The sequence below is a fragment of the Salminus brasiliensis genome, chromosome 25 (genome assembly GCF_030463535.1).
Source record: "Salminus brasiliensis chromosome 25, fSalBra1.hap2, whole genome shotgun sequence".
In the NCBI taxonomy this organism is placed as follows: Eukaryota; Metazoa; Chordata; class Actinopteri; order Characiformes; family Bryconidae; genus Salminus; species Salminus brasiliensis.
Window position 1 is genome coordinate 16,437,438 of NC_132902.1, and position 13,318 is coordinate 16,450,755.

General features: G+C 39.1%; 1 protein-coding gene across 1 annotated transcript; it reads left to right on the forward strand.

Annotated features, from left to right (window-relative positions):
* The first annotated feature begins 6,055 nt into the window (after nt 1–6,055).
* Nucleotides 6,056–11,524, forward strand: ctrb.3 (chymotrypsinogen B, tandem duplicate 3). The gene is made up of 7 exons (XM_072670989.1): nt 6,056–6,170; nt 6,591–6,694; nt 6,991–7,070; nt 7,202–7,280; nt 8,095–8,275; nt 8,967–9,100; nt 11,261–11,524. The coding sequence occupies exons 1-7, from the start codon at nt 6,119–6,121 to the stop codon at nt 11,420–11,422; spliced, it is 792 nt and encodes a 263-aa protein (XP_072527090.1). The 5' UTR covers nt 6,056–6,118; the 3' UTR covers nt 11,423–11,524.
* Nucleotides 11,525–13,318: the final 1,794 nt, after the last annotated feature.

The window sequence follows — 13,318 nt, forward strand, 5'->3', positions numbered from 1 at the left end:
GTTAATTGACAGCAAAAAAGAAAAGCATATAGGACAGACATCCCAGTTGTTGATAGTTACTGGGAACATCTTGCCTAAATGCATGTTCTGAATGTCCTCAGTACTAGAGGAAATAATATGCTGTCAGGATCCCAAGACTTCAAACTGATTCAAGCTGATAAAGACTTGTGAATAAGATCTCATGCTTCTGTGTCATGTTAAAGTGCTAGGAGGAGAAAAAAATGCACCCATATGTTGCATACATGCTAAGCATAGAACCACAGATGTTCAGAGGTTGCTTTTTACTTACAAAAACAGGGTGTATTCAAGCTGAATCCTGAGAAATACCCTTTATGGACAAAAGTATTGGGACACCTGTTGTTGTTTTTCAGAAATCATGCATAATAAAAGTGTTTTTTTCTGATTTTGTTAGAGTAACTTTATCTCCTGTCCAGGTAAGGCTTTTAACTAGATTGTGGAGCAATAGTGTGGTGATTTGACCCACCTCATCCTCAACTCATCCCAACTCATCCCAAAAGTATTGGATAGCTCAGTGTTGGGGATTTGTACCCCTCTAGCCCACAGCTGGTATTAGGCATGGTTTCAATAGGTTAATGTTCATCTGCTCATGAGAGGCCTATTATATTGGCAGTACTTCTCTACAGGGACTAGGCAAGCTGTGTGTGTGCACATCTGTACATCTGTCAGCAATAGGTGCAACCTGAAGTAGCTGTCTTAAAAGGCTTAAAGGCTGTCCACAAACATTTAGACATACAGTGAATCCTTCCAATTGCTGTCAAAATGTGCAGATGATGTCACTATGGAAACACAAGAAGACCAAAAGCACTTAAAAGGTACTTGAAAAATAAAAAGGTCTGTCTCAGGTTGTGCAATGCTGTCCCTAATTTTGAAAGTAATTAGCAGATATGCTAACTGCATATGAAAACTTTGTTTATTCCACAGAGACACCTGCCAGGGCCACTGCCTTCTCATAGTTCACCACCCTGGAGCAGCCACTAGAGACCAGAAGGAGGTGCAAGAAAGCTGCAGCCTGGGAACAAAGACATCATTTCAAAGTTTGTGCCAGAGAAAGTCTTCCAGGCACAGAGCTTTGCTTTAACTGATGCTTCTATTAAGTTTGCTCATTATTGCAACAAAAGCACAAAGAAGAGAGTGATATGTTGCCATAGGCTGTGCTAATGAAGGCAAGGCAGGACAGCACCCACAGGACAGCCATGATTCTGGCTTCAGTAAATCACAAAGGAGCGACCTTCTTTTATTCAAATCAAAACCCTTCATTTGCATATTGTGGTGTATGCATTGTGTGTGTGTGTGTGTGTGTGTGTGTGTTCATTTGCAAGCATTTTCAGGACACAAATGTATTGACTTGATAAACAGGGTCCTGGAAAAAACATTTTGTTAATGAGGATAAGATTATATTTAGGGTTACACCTGAAAAGTTGTCATTGCCAGTTGTCATCTATATTGTATCAAATATTATAATGAGATGACCAATAGAAATGCTTCAGAATTCATATATATGTACACACACTTCATGGCTCTATATGGAAAAAAGTATTGGGACACTATACTGTACACTTTACAAAAAGTATTTATTGTTTTGCTGGAGTAACTGTCTCTACTGTGCAGGGAAGGCTGTCTACTAGCTTTTGAAACATTGCTGCAAGGAATTTATTGCAATCACCACCTCACCTCATCCCCAACTCCCCAACTCATCCCAGAAGTATTGGATGTAGCACCATCATGTCAGAGAACACAGTTCCACTGCCTAGTGTGTGTGTGCTAGGGGTATCCATGGGTTGCGTTTAATGTATGTGAATGCGTTTATTACAAGGGGCGTCCACCAACATTTGGACATATAGTGTGTATGGTTTATGAGGAACAAGAATGTGTGTGTGGGTTTTAGAAACACTGGGCAGAATTTCATTTCACAAAACATTTCATGAAATTGAGGCACAGAAAGTTGACTAAAGTTGACTAACATGGCTGAGAAGGGCATTCATGAAGGAATTTTAAATATTGACAGTGTAATTCATTTGTCTGGAGTTCAAGATAAAGCATATAGCAGAAGTTGGGGCAGGGCTGTGATTTTTTTTTTTGTTGCAGAAACTATATATGATAATGCTCAGAAGGTCTTTTTGTCTCCAATGTTGCTTTTGCTGTTGTTATTATTATTATTATTATTATTATTATTATTATTTGTTGCATTTTATTTATCACCTGATGAACAGTACATTGTTTGTTTCTTAAGAAAAATGTAAAAATATGATTTTTATTTCTTTACATCATTTTAAAAAAGACCTGTTTAGGAAGGATTGAAGGAGTTTCCCTCATTGTGATTGGTTGGGCTCACTGTATGAAACATGAGAATAGAACATAGAAATTAATACAGAAAAATGTTGCTGAAAACTGAGTAAATATGATGTTAAATTATATATGAATGATGATTTTGTATCTTATTGTCCACAATGCACAATAAAGTAAAAAGTAATTGGCCCTTCTAAGATGGCCCCAGCCTGGCCCCCAACCCCACCTAACCTCCCCGCCCTGGTTAAAATGATCTAGAACCTCCACTGAGTGTGTGAACCTCTTATGATACATGGGTCACCTAAAATAAAGTAAATCATTTATATTATAATTTTGTTAAATTAACTTTAAAGTTGTTTATAAAAAAGTTTTGTTTTACACATTTGTGGGGAGATTTCTTTTATATTAAAGATAAATTATAGTATAATATACTATAAATCAAAACTGTCATTTACTGTGAAAAAACAGACATACTGTTTGATACTGGCAGATATAATGTTCTTGTTTCTAATTATGCCACCTAGTGTTCAGAGTCAGTGTTTGTGACAGGACAGCTAACAGCAGTTGACTACTGACATCATTAAAAGGTCTTTTAGTTTTACATAAGCTGAAGAAAAATAATGTCGGGGTTGTACCTCACACTCCAGTATTTCCCAATTATAATAAATACTGTAATATAAATACCTGTTAAATATACTTTACTTACATTTTAGTTATTAATATCTAGTTTCTTTGTCAGTGCAGACCACTCCCTGAGAAGGAACGGGAAGGTGGGAATATTTTAAACTTGGAGGTACGGGTCGGCTTGGAGGCGGTCTGAGAGTGCAGCCGGTCCTGGGTGTGACTTTTGTTCAACACAGTTAAAGTAAGAAGTAGGGGTATATAAAGGTTTTAGGGCCAGGAGGAGGAGATTTGGGGCGTGGTAAAAATGAGAAAAATAGATATGTCTGGCCATTTCATTTTAGAAACAAGCATTAATAACAGAGGAACCTTATTGTATTTATTTAATACTTCCCAACATGAACTAGGAAGATAAGTCAAAAGAAATCAGTATGGAATAAATATTTCACTCATTTAAATGTAAATTTCACTGTAATTTTGATCAGAAATCATACCTGCATGCTGCTGCTCCTGGGAGTGCTTGATCACTGCAGCAATTGGAAAGAGCGACGGCGTTGTATTCAGTATTCGACACACATTCACACTCCCAACTTCCAAAGTATGGTGCATATGATGAAATCTCCATGTATGTACTTTATGTACTTTATTATGATTATCTTAAATTATTTACTAGAAAGCATTCAAATAACAGATGTAAGATAACCACTAAACCCTCTTACTACCTCAGAATTCCTAAAACTTCAAACAGCAATAAATCATAAAAATTGGAAGTAATTAATATCAGAAAGTAGCAGGAAGTATAGGAAGCAGAAAGTAGAGGAAGACAGCAGCATAAATATTTTCTTGGCAAAATTCAATGCATGGCCCAAAAGTTTATAAAGCGTTCCCAGGAATGAATGTTTCACTGATTTATGGAAGAGATGGGTCATGTGGCAAAAAGTCCCTAAAGTCTAAACTGTAAAATGATCAATAGAAATCTATAATGTTATGCCATAATTGTATTAATAACTGAGAAAGGCCAGAGTAAACATTTCTATTATTATTATTTGTGAGACTAAAGGCAATACTAAACACACCTGGGAACATAATAAGAAGCTAATCTGTTAATCCCAGTAGCTCAGCAAAACAATTACTTTTAAAAAGATATAATAGCAACAATAATAGCACTGTTGCTGTTCTATCATCAATTTTTAAGACAGGCGAGCCCCAGTTTATCAGTAACTGTAGGCCTATTAACATTCTGTCTGTTGTATCCAAGGTACTGAAGAAGTGGGTGTCAGAGCTGATAGTCTCTTATTTGAAAAATAGTAATGTCACCCTGCATCCAATGCAATTTGGATTTACAGCTCATCACGTCACAGAGACTGCTACCTGCTTCTTTCTGGAAAAAGATTAAATCAGTGATGGATGATGGTGGTACTGTACGGGCTGTTTCTTCCTGTCCTTAGAAAAGCCTTTGATATGGTAAAACATAAAATACTTTTTATTAAACTATTTTCCTTTAATGGTTTAGTCAATTGCCTTAAGTGGTATGATTTGTATTCAAGTTCCTAATCATAAATGCTCTACTGGTATCCCACAAGGATCTATTCTCAGACCACTTTTATTTCATTTATATATATATAGTATATAGTATAGTATATAGTATAGTATAATATATATATACTGTATATACAGATTATGTACAGTATATATAATCTGCTTTCTGTTTGTCCTGGTGTAGAAATGTAGCTTTTTGTGTGATGATTACACATGGCTGTGCTAATAAATAGCTATTTTTTTAACTATTTTTTAAAAGTGCTTTAAATTCCATCTTTATCAGGAAATTAGCTAAGACATATCTGGTCCCATCCAGTTGACTCCTTATGCTCTGTGACTTTTATTACATCCTAAGAATTACTATTCAGAAACTATATGCGAAGCAATGCAAACTGGTTGAGTTATTCCTAAGAAATAACAGCGGGGGGAATGGCCAGAACTAGTGGCTCCAGGGAGCTTAAGAGATTAAAGCAGAATCTTCAACTCCAAACATCTAAACTACACTGATTAAACTGCATAGGCTCCCAGAACCATCTTACAATGTTTAGCAAAGTGTAATTGAAAAAAGACACAGCATTAAATATAATTCTTTTGGGAAAGGTGTTGTTGTGGGTGAAATACAGTAGTTAACGTAGCCCAAAACATTTTAATTTTGTTAGCAGTTTAATTCAACACTTGTATATGTGACAAAGTTCATCTGCAGGATTTGGGGTTGAAGGGAGGGAACAGCTTTATCAGAAGCACAATGAAATTAGAGCACCTGTTGAAAACAAATTGTTCCACACTAGCTGCGCTGTGTCACACGTATGTAAGTTTGCCTTGAATTGGAGCCAAAATACATGTTCTCTGGAGAGCTTATTCGGGTATGGGGGATGTTGAATGGACAGATGAAAATCATGAAAGGATTATAGAAAAAACATGCAATGACAATGGCAGTAAAGATATACTGTACTGTATATCATGTAAATTCAATGTAAAAAAATGTAAACTAATTTACATGGGTTTTTATTTCTGTAGTATGCACTAATGATAAAAATTGCTACACAGGAAAACCACACATTTGTATTGCATTAAGTCCTTATTTTTATCACTTTTACCATGGCCATGACCACTACTACTACTACCAACTGTTAATACCACTACTAACACCAAACTCCATGGTAGGATGTTTTAGAAAACTTGCTCTTGTAATGCAAAACTAAATAAATCATCGAAAAACAAAAGCAGAGTATGTCAAGTGGTGTAACCTTTTTTTTTCATAATTTTACACCCACTGTCCAAAAGTAATCATTTTACATGCCATTTTAAGCACTACACCATGGCAGGCCTGCAAGGCCTAATCACAATTATGGCAACACGGGAGAGCCAGTCATTCACATTGCACTGTATTCTCTAATCATGTCTCCTTCCTGTACTATCTCTGAAGGTCAGAGTGTGATAGTAGCTCTAAAACAGGTCACTGGTCAGGTAGAGTGGTGAGAATTAGCAGACTGACTACAGGTGACAAACAGTCGATGTTGGTTCCCAGGGTTTGAATTTTCTTTTTGGGTGGCGTGTTGGAGTGTTGAGCAGCTCATTGGTAAGAGCAGGGTCACAGAGAGAGGTTAAAAACAGCCTACTGCTGTCTGTCAGTGCTGTCAGATTAACAAACATGGCTTTTCTCTGGTTGGTGTCTTGCCTCGCCTTTGTAAGCGCAGCTTACGGTGAGTGCTTAGTTTCTGCATTGTCCTTCTGTTTTCTGATGCAGAACATCAGCTCACAGCTAGATTAGTTCACTCCAAATAGGTATTTCATAAAAAACGGTTTACTTGGTTTATCCGAGTTGCTCTACTGAAAGCATAAGATCCTTGATAACATTTAGGAGCCTCCTCAATTAATAACTGTGGCGAATTCTTTTTAGGTGCTTTGAGGAACCATTAAGAAAAGGATTTTAGAAGAAAAAGGTTACTCAAAGCTTTTAAGGAAGTTCCTCCACAGTTTCAAACTAACAAACCACCAAAAACTCCTCAGGGATCAAAAATTCAATAGAGAAGCCATTTTTTCACAATCGCCAATACATCTCAACAGCAGAGCTGTGTTAGCATGCTAAAAAGTATATGAATCTCTCTCTCGCTTTATTCCAGGCTGTGGTGTCCCTGCCATCCCCCCTGTGGTGACTGGCTATGCTCGTATTGTCAACGGCGAGGAGGCAGTGCCCCACTCATGGCCCTGGCAGGTCTCTCTGCAGGTATGATGCTTTAGCCTAACTCACTTCTACACTCTCATTCACTCATTGTAACGCCAGCATTGCTCAAGCCTGCTCAGATCTTCATTGCTACACATTTTGCGGGATACTGATCAGTGAGTACAGTTGCTCAAACCCCTACTCAAGTAAGAATATGAGTAGTAAACAATGCCTCAAGAACAAGTGAATGTTGCTACGCCCCTCTCGGTCACACAGCATAGCAACAAAAAATAATTTCTGTAATTCAAATGCTCCTTAACGTTTTCCTGACTAATAGGTCTTTTCTTTGCAAATTACAGGACTTCACTGGCTTCCACTTCTGCGGAGGCTCCCTGATCAATGAGAACTGGGTCGTGACTGCTGCTCACTGCAATGTCAGGTACATTTTGCGCGTGTTTACTTAATAGAAAAGTAGAATACATTTGACCTGTGGCTGAAAACGATGCATCAAACCCATGCTTGGTTAATCTTAATGATATGTCAAGATTCATTTCCTTGATGAATTTGCAGAACTAGCCATCGTGTGATCCTTGGTGAGCATAACAAAGCCAAGAGCGGAGAGAAAATCCAGACCCTGAGAGTGACCAAGGTGGGATTTGGTAACTCCAAAATGTACCTTAACAGAGGCATTATAGATTCAGTAGCTTTTAAATAAGGGTAAATTAAATATTAAATAAGGGTTCATACATAGCAAAGTAACTTTACTGTACTGCCTTACCGTAGCCAGCCTCTGAGTCTTCATAAAAAATATTGTACATTTATTCCAGTGGCAAGTTGGCAGTTCAACAAGGTGTAGTTTTGTTATGTTAAGGGTGTGCTTTTCTAAGTAAAGGGGCCATTTAAAGTATGTTTAAATGTTTGTTTTTGTAATTAAATAAATTCATATTTTTTGTGTTTGTATGTATATACACAAATAAATATGGAAGCCAACTACAAAAGATGTCATTTACATATATCACACTTTACAGTAACAGCCTTTTAGTTTTAAGGGAGAAAGAGAGTCTGGAAAATGGTGATGTAAAAAATGAATCCTTGCTGTTTTTGACATAACACTTTACTTGGATGGTCCATTGTAGATGCCATTGTAACTGTCTCATAACCCTAACCTTAACCTTAACCTTTAAAGGGTTAGGGTTCAATTTAAGGTTTAGGTTTAAGTTAGGGTTTGGGTTAGGTTTAGGAAGGGTAAAGTTAATATAAGTTGAGGTTAAGTGCAGGGTTACATTTAAATAGACAGTCATTTACATTTAACTTATACCTATTCAGTTAAATGTCAGGTGAGCATCCATGATGCATCTATAATTGAACATCTGAGTAAGGGATCCATTTTTGAAATGTAGGATGTAGGATTTAAATGAAAAAGCTAACTTACTGAACTGAATTCTGTTGAATTCTCCTTCTAGGTGTTTACTCATCCCAACTGGAACCCCCAAACCATTAACAATGACATTGCTCTGATCAAGCTGGCTTCCCCAGCCTCCATTGAGAGCAACGTTTCCCCTGTCTGTCTGGCTGAAAGCAACGACGTGTTCGCCCCCGGCCTGAAATGTGTGACCAGCGGATGGGGCCTGACACGCTATAATGGTGAGGCAAAGGGTTAAACTTGTATTAACTTACAACCGCATCTGGTATTTATAACAATCGGCCCACCTACAATTACATGCCAATTACAATTTGTGTGCCCTTTAACTCCTACTATTGGACCTTGATAGTTTGGAAAGTTTCATCCTGTTCTATATTTTAATTAATTTCAAAGTGACAAATATAATATGAAAATATCACCAAATGACCAAATGTACTGATATTTTGAGAAAGCTCTAAACTCTGGTTTACACATGTTCCAGTCCAATTCCATTTCCAGCAATAGAACACTGTGATTGACTGTGTGACTAGTTAGTCCTATGTAAATTGCATATTGCTGCTGTCCGTTTTTGTCCGTTTTTAGTTTTCTCTATCGATTGAACCCTGTAGCCGCTCTGTACACTGTGTGAAGAATTCTGGATGAATTAAGCAATAGAAATTATCCAACGCTATTTAATTTACAAATTTAAATATATTTACATTGACTTCCATTGAAAATTAATAGGGGTAACGTTGCTATTTAAAGTTGCCATTTTGGAGATATGTCTTTTTCATTGGACAGCGACAATATCTAAATCATGACACACTTGCCCCACAGCACATCAGGTTCTACAATAACCGTGTATAGATATACATACAGTCTTCCTTTTTATATTTTCTTAATTTAGCGTCTCCATCGTATTTCTCTTCTTAGCTCTGTTTACCCCTGACAAGCTGCAGCAGGTTGCACTGCCCCTGCTGTCTAACGACAACTGCAAGAACTACTGGGGATCCAACATCACTGATGTCATGATCTGTGCTGGTGCTGACGGTGCATCTTCTTGCATGGTGAGAAAACCTGCATCTGCTGATTCCTTTCTCTTTCACTCTCTCTTTTGCTTTGTTCTTCCTTAAAGGAAATATCTTATGCTTGGGCATATCTGAAGTGCCTTCCAGCACAAAACCGTGAAAGCACACTGTGTGGATTTGGCTCCTCTTCCTAAATCACGGTGGAATACTTCAGAATTAGACCCCCTCACCTGAGTTTGTGCACCATGCTCAAAGAACAGGAGAGCTGAGTGGAAAAAAGTTTGTTTTTGATGGCAATGTAATTGTTAGCTGCGCTAGCTAAGTGATTCTTTGTTAAGCATTAGCTAATAATAACAGCTGAGCTAATATTTAATAATATTTTATAACAAAAAATGTAATACATTTATTGCTTTGTGGACTTTGTGGGAACTCAGGAATTAGATTCTCCAGCCTTCACTTAGCGTGGAGCTTAGCACTGTGCTAGTGGCAACTTCAGTTTAGTTGACAGCTGTTAGTGTTCAGCAGTTAGAGCACCAACCTATTAATGACAGTGTGGTGGGTTCGATACCCAGGCTCGGGCAAGCTGCCCTTGAGCAAGACCCTTTACCCTCTCAACTCCCTGGACACCGCAGCAAAGGCTGCCCATTTCTCTGGGCAGCCCACTGCTCCGGGCAGCCCACCGCTCCGGGCATGTGTGCTCATTGTCACTGTGTGTGTGGGTTTGATCACTGGTGTGTATATGAGTGTTCACTGCATGGCTGGGTTAAAGACGGAGGCCAAATTCCATCTGTGTCCAACACAAATGGTGAATATGGTTGTCTTGTCTATAATGTTGGATAAAAGCTGCTTTGCAAAGTGTGTGTGTGTGTGTGTGTGTCAAACTTCACTGTGTAATTCATCATGGCTCATGCCTATGATTTAGTGACCATATTTGGTATTTTAGCTCAAACAAGTCTAAAGTTTTTTTTTTGTTGTTTTTTTTGCCACCGTACAAATCCATATCCCCTGTCTCACTTCTTCTTCAGAGACAGCCTTTGAGAGCAGTGGTTATTAATATACATAGTCAACAGCCCCAAAATTAGCTTTTTTTACAGAGGGATAAATGACAGTCAAAAGCACATCTTATAAACCTTAAAGTGTTGTTGAGTTTACACTCTTAACAGTTGTATTTCAAAGAGTAATGAACTACAATAAACAGGAAATAAAAAGTAATAAATGTCTCCTTCAGCTAGAAAGATCGCATCGGCACCGATGCCTCAGGGGTTCTTCAGGGGTTCCCTAGGTTATAACTCGATATCAGACTGCATAAATCCTGCATGACTTCAGCACTTTCAGCAATACTGCTGCTGCAAAAACTCACCATAGCTCACCATATCTAAAGTTTATTAGATCTTTAGAATACTCCAGGTGCAGCATTTTGTAGGTACTGTTGATGTACAGAAGCATCCAGACACCTGCTTCACCCACACTTTGCAATCAAATTGAGAGTGTCCATTTCCATAAAAGCTGAAAAACTCTTGAAAAGGTGCTGTGAGGATTTGATTGCATTCAGACATAAGCACACCAGTGAGGTCAGCACATATGTTAGTCTGGCTCCCAACAATAACAGCACTCCACTTCTGGTGTGCAAGCAGTTTAGCATTTATTTTCAGCCAACTGGAGTGCCAAGTGGTATTGTGTTCTCTGGAGTGATGGGACACCATTTAATACCTTTGGGATGCATTGGGGGGGACTAATCATTCCCTCGCTAATTGTCTTGGAGCTCAATGCAATGTTCCACCATCTAGTGTAGAAACAGACCAGCCTTCCCAGAGGAATAGAGACTGCTGGAGACTGCAGTGGAGATGATGACTCATTTAATGGTTGGTACATTTAGAAGTGCTTGGTCGTGTTTCGTTCAACCTTCAAACTACACTACAGTTTGTTTGGAAGCGAGCTGAGATCCACCTGCGCTGGAGGTTTCAGGCTGCATAGCTGGTGCACAACAGGGGCTACAGAGCAATCACACTGGGGTTCCTTTTAATTGATCCAAACCTGCCCAGAACATCTGGATCTTAAAATCTAGAGTTTCTTGTTGTTCTTTGACATAGTAGTTTCAATCTGGCACCTATTAAGCATTAAGCTGCAGGAGCATTAACATGTCAATTTTATTTGCCCTTGACTCTGATTCCCCTTCTCGCCCCCGTGCTCTTTCTGCAGGGTGACTCCGGTGGTCCTCTGGTGTGTCAGAAAAACAATGTGTGGACCCTGGTGGGTATCGTGTCCTGGGGTAGTAGCACTTGTTCCACCACCACTCCTGCCGTGTACGCCCGTGTGACTGAGCTTCGCGCCTGGGTGGACCAGACCCTGGCAGCCAACTAAAGCCACCACAGCATTTCGAGTGTCTTTGCTCGAGTGACTCCCCCTGGATTAACCCAACCTTCACAACCTAATAAATCCACTCTTGTCTTTCACTGCCTTACATCCAAGGCCTCAGTGGCTTGTTTTTGACAGGTGGGGGCACTAGTTGTCCACAGCACTTAACCGATCCATGGGTTTCAGTCTCCTGTGCGTGATTTATTGAGGGTTTCAAACATTAATGTGTTTCGATTTAGAAGCAGCCAGATATCAGCACTCTCCAGGTATCTCCCTCAACTCTCAGCACCATCAGCTATGCCAGAGTTCAAATTAAATCAGTAAATTAAACTCAGTATGGGAGTTGTCATAAAAAACAAGACAGCACTTAAGTCACTAACAGCAGACACAGTATTCGGCCTTAGGTGTCTCATGCATTATATCCCCAGAAAACGCCACAGATAAGCCTAGGAGCGCTAACCAAGGTGCTGGCAATAACCAAACCAAAAAAAAAAAAGAAAAAGTGAAAAGCGGTCCTCTATATGTTTTCATGATTGTCAGCATTACAGGCTTTACATGATTAAGCCCAAACCCTGAGGTCCTCCAGTTCTACAGACAAGATAGAAAGCAGAATAAGGCATTTCCATGACAACGGCCTGATCCTTGAGTACTCTGTAGCATGGAGTAGGTCACTTGTTGCACCGAATGAAGCAGAGCAGAAAAGGCGGCTGTAGAGGCGGAATGACGCAAGAAATACAATACAAGAGGCACTTAAATTCCCCCTGTGATGCTGTTAGAAGCTATTTATTCACAGAGAACAGAGAACATCCTTTTTTTGCATGAAACATCACTAATCTAGCCATATCAGAAGCTTCATGCTGGGATGCTACAAAAACAAAGCATTTGATCCTCATTTATTACATCTGTGTACTATGAGCAGATGCATTATGTTCATCATTGGCCAAACAAATCAGTCGCAATTTCTCAAAGCACATATCTGCGACTTCTCTATGATCTACCGAATCCTGTTATTTTGGGGTCATTGAATCTAGCTACCAATGTTTTTTTCTTCTCTCCCTGCCACTTTATTTAAATGTTTGCTCTATGCAAGCTCATGGTTAGACTCCAGCCAAGCCTAAATTGAATGTTCCTTATCGAATGAATAGAATCCAATTCGACTCACAGCCCTGGCTCTATTTTTACAATACCTGGCACTATAAACTGTATTACTGGTGACAGAAGTTCTAGGGCTCAGGGGGCTGTTAATAAATATGTGTATGTGTGTATGTGTGTGTGTGTGTGTGTGTGTGTGTGTGTGTGTGTGTGTGTGTGTGGAGTGTGAGGGTCAATTTTCAGTAGGATGGGAAGTGAGGAATGAGTAAATCATGGACTTCTGACGTCATTTGGTCAGTCTCAGAACTGAGTCTCAGAGTGTGTGATGACTCAAGACTCAAGGGATGTCTTTGGAGACGAGTGGATCCATTTTGCCTTCATGAGCCACAAAAAAGGAGAGGATCTGTGCCCTTGCATTAAACCCAATGCATGGGCTGAGAAAGTGACATTGTGATAAGTGTGAGACAGCCATTTATTGATGTCAGGGCAATTCCATTAGGAGCTGATGTTGGTGAAGGAGATGGCAGGGCAAATTAAGGATGATCCAGGGATACAATTTTCAATGTGATGATCATCCAGTACATCAGATTTGAAATAAAAAAAGACTATTAAATGACTATCCTAAAGTACACAATGCTAAATTCAGGTTTGTTATTGGAGATTATTGCAGTGTCACCTCTATTACAGTGAAGTATGTTATGAAATAAACATTTTGGGAGGAGGAACATGCCTAAAGCTCCTCCCAATTTAATGTCCTATAAATACCATGTCCACGTGTCCATGACAAAGGTTTTTACAACCCTCCACCTC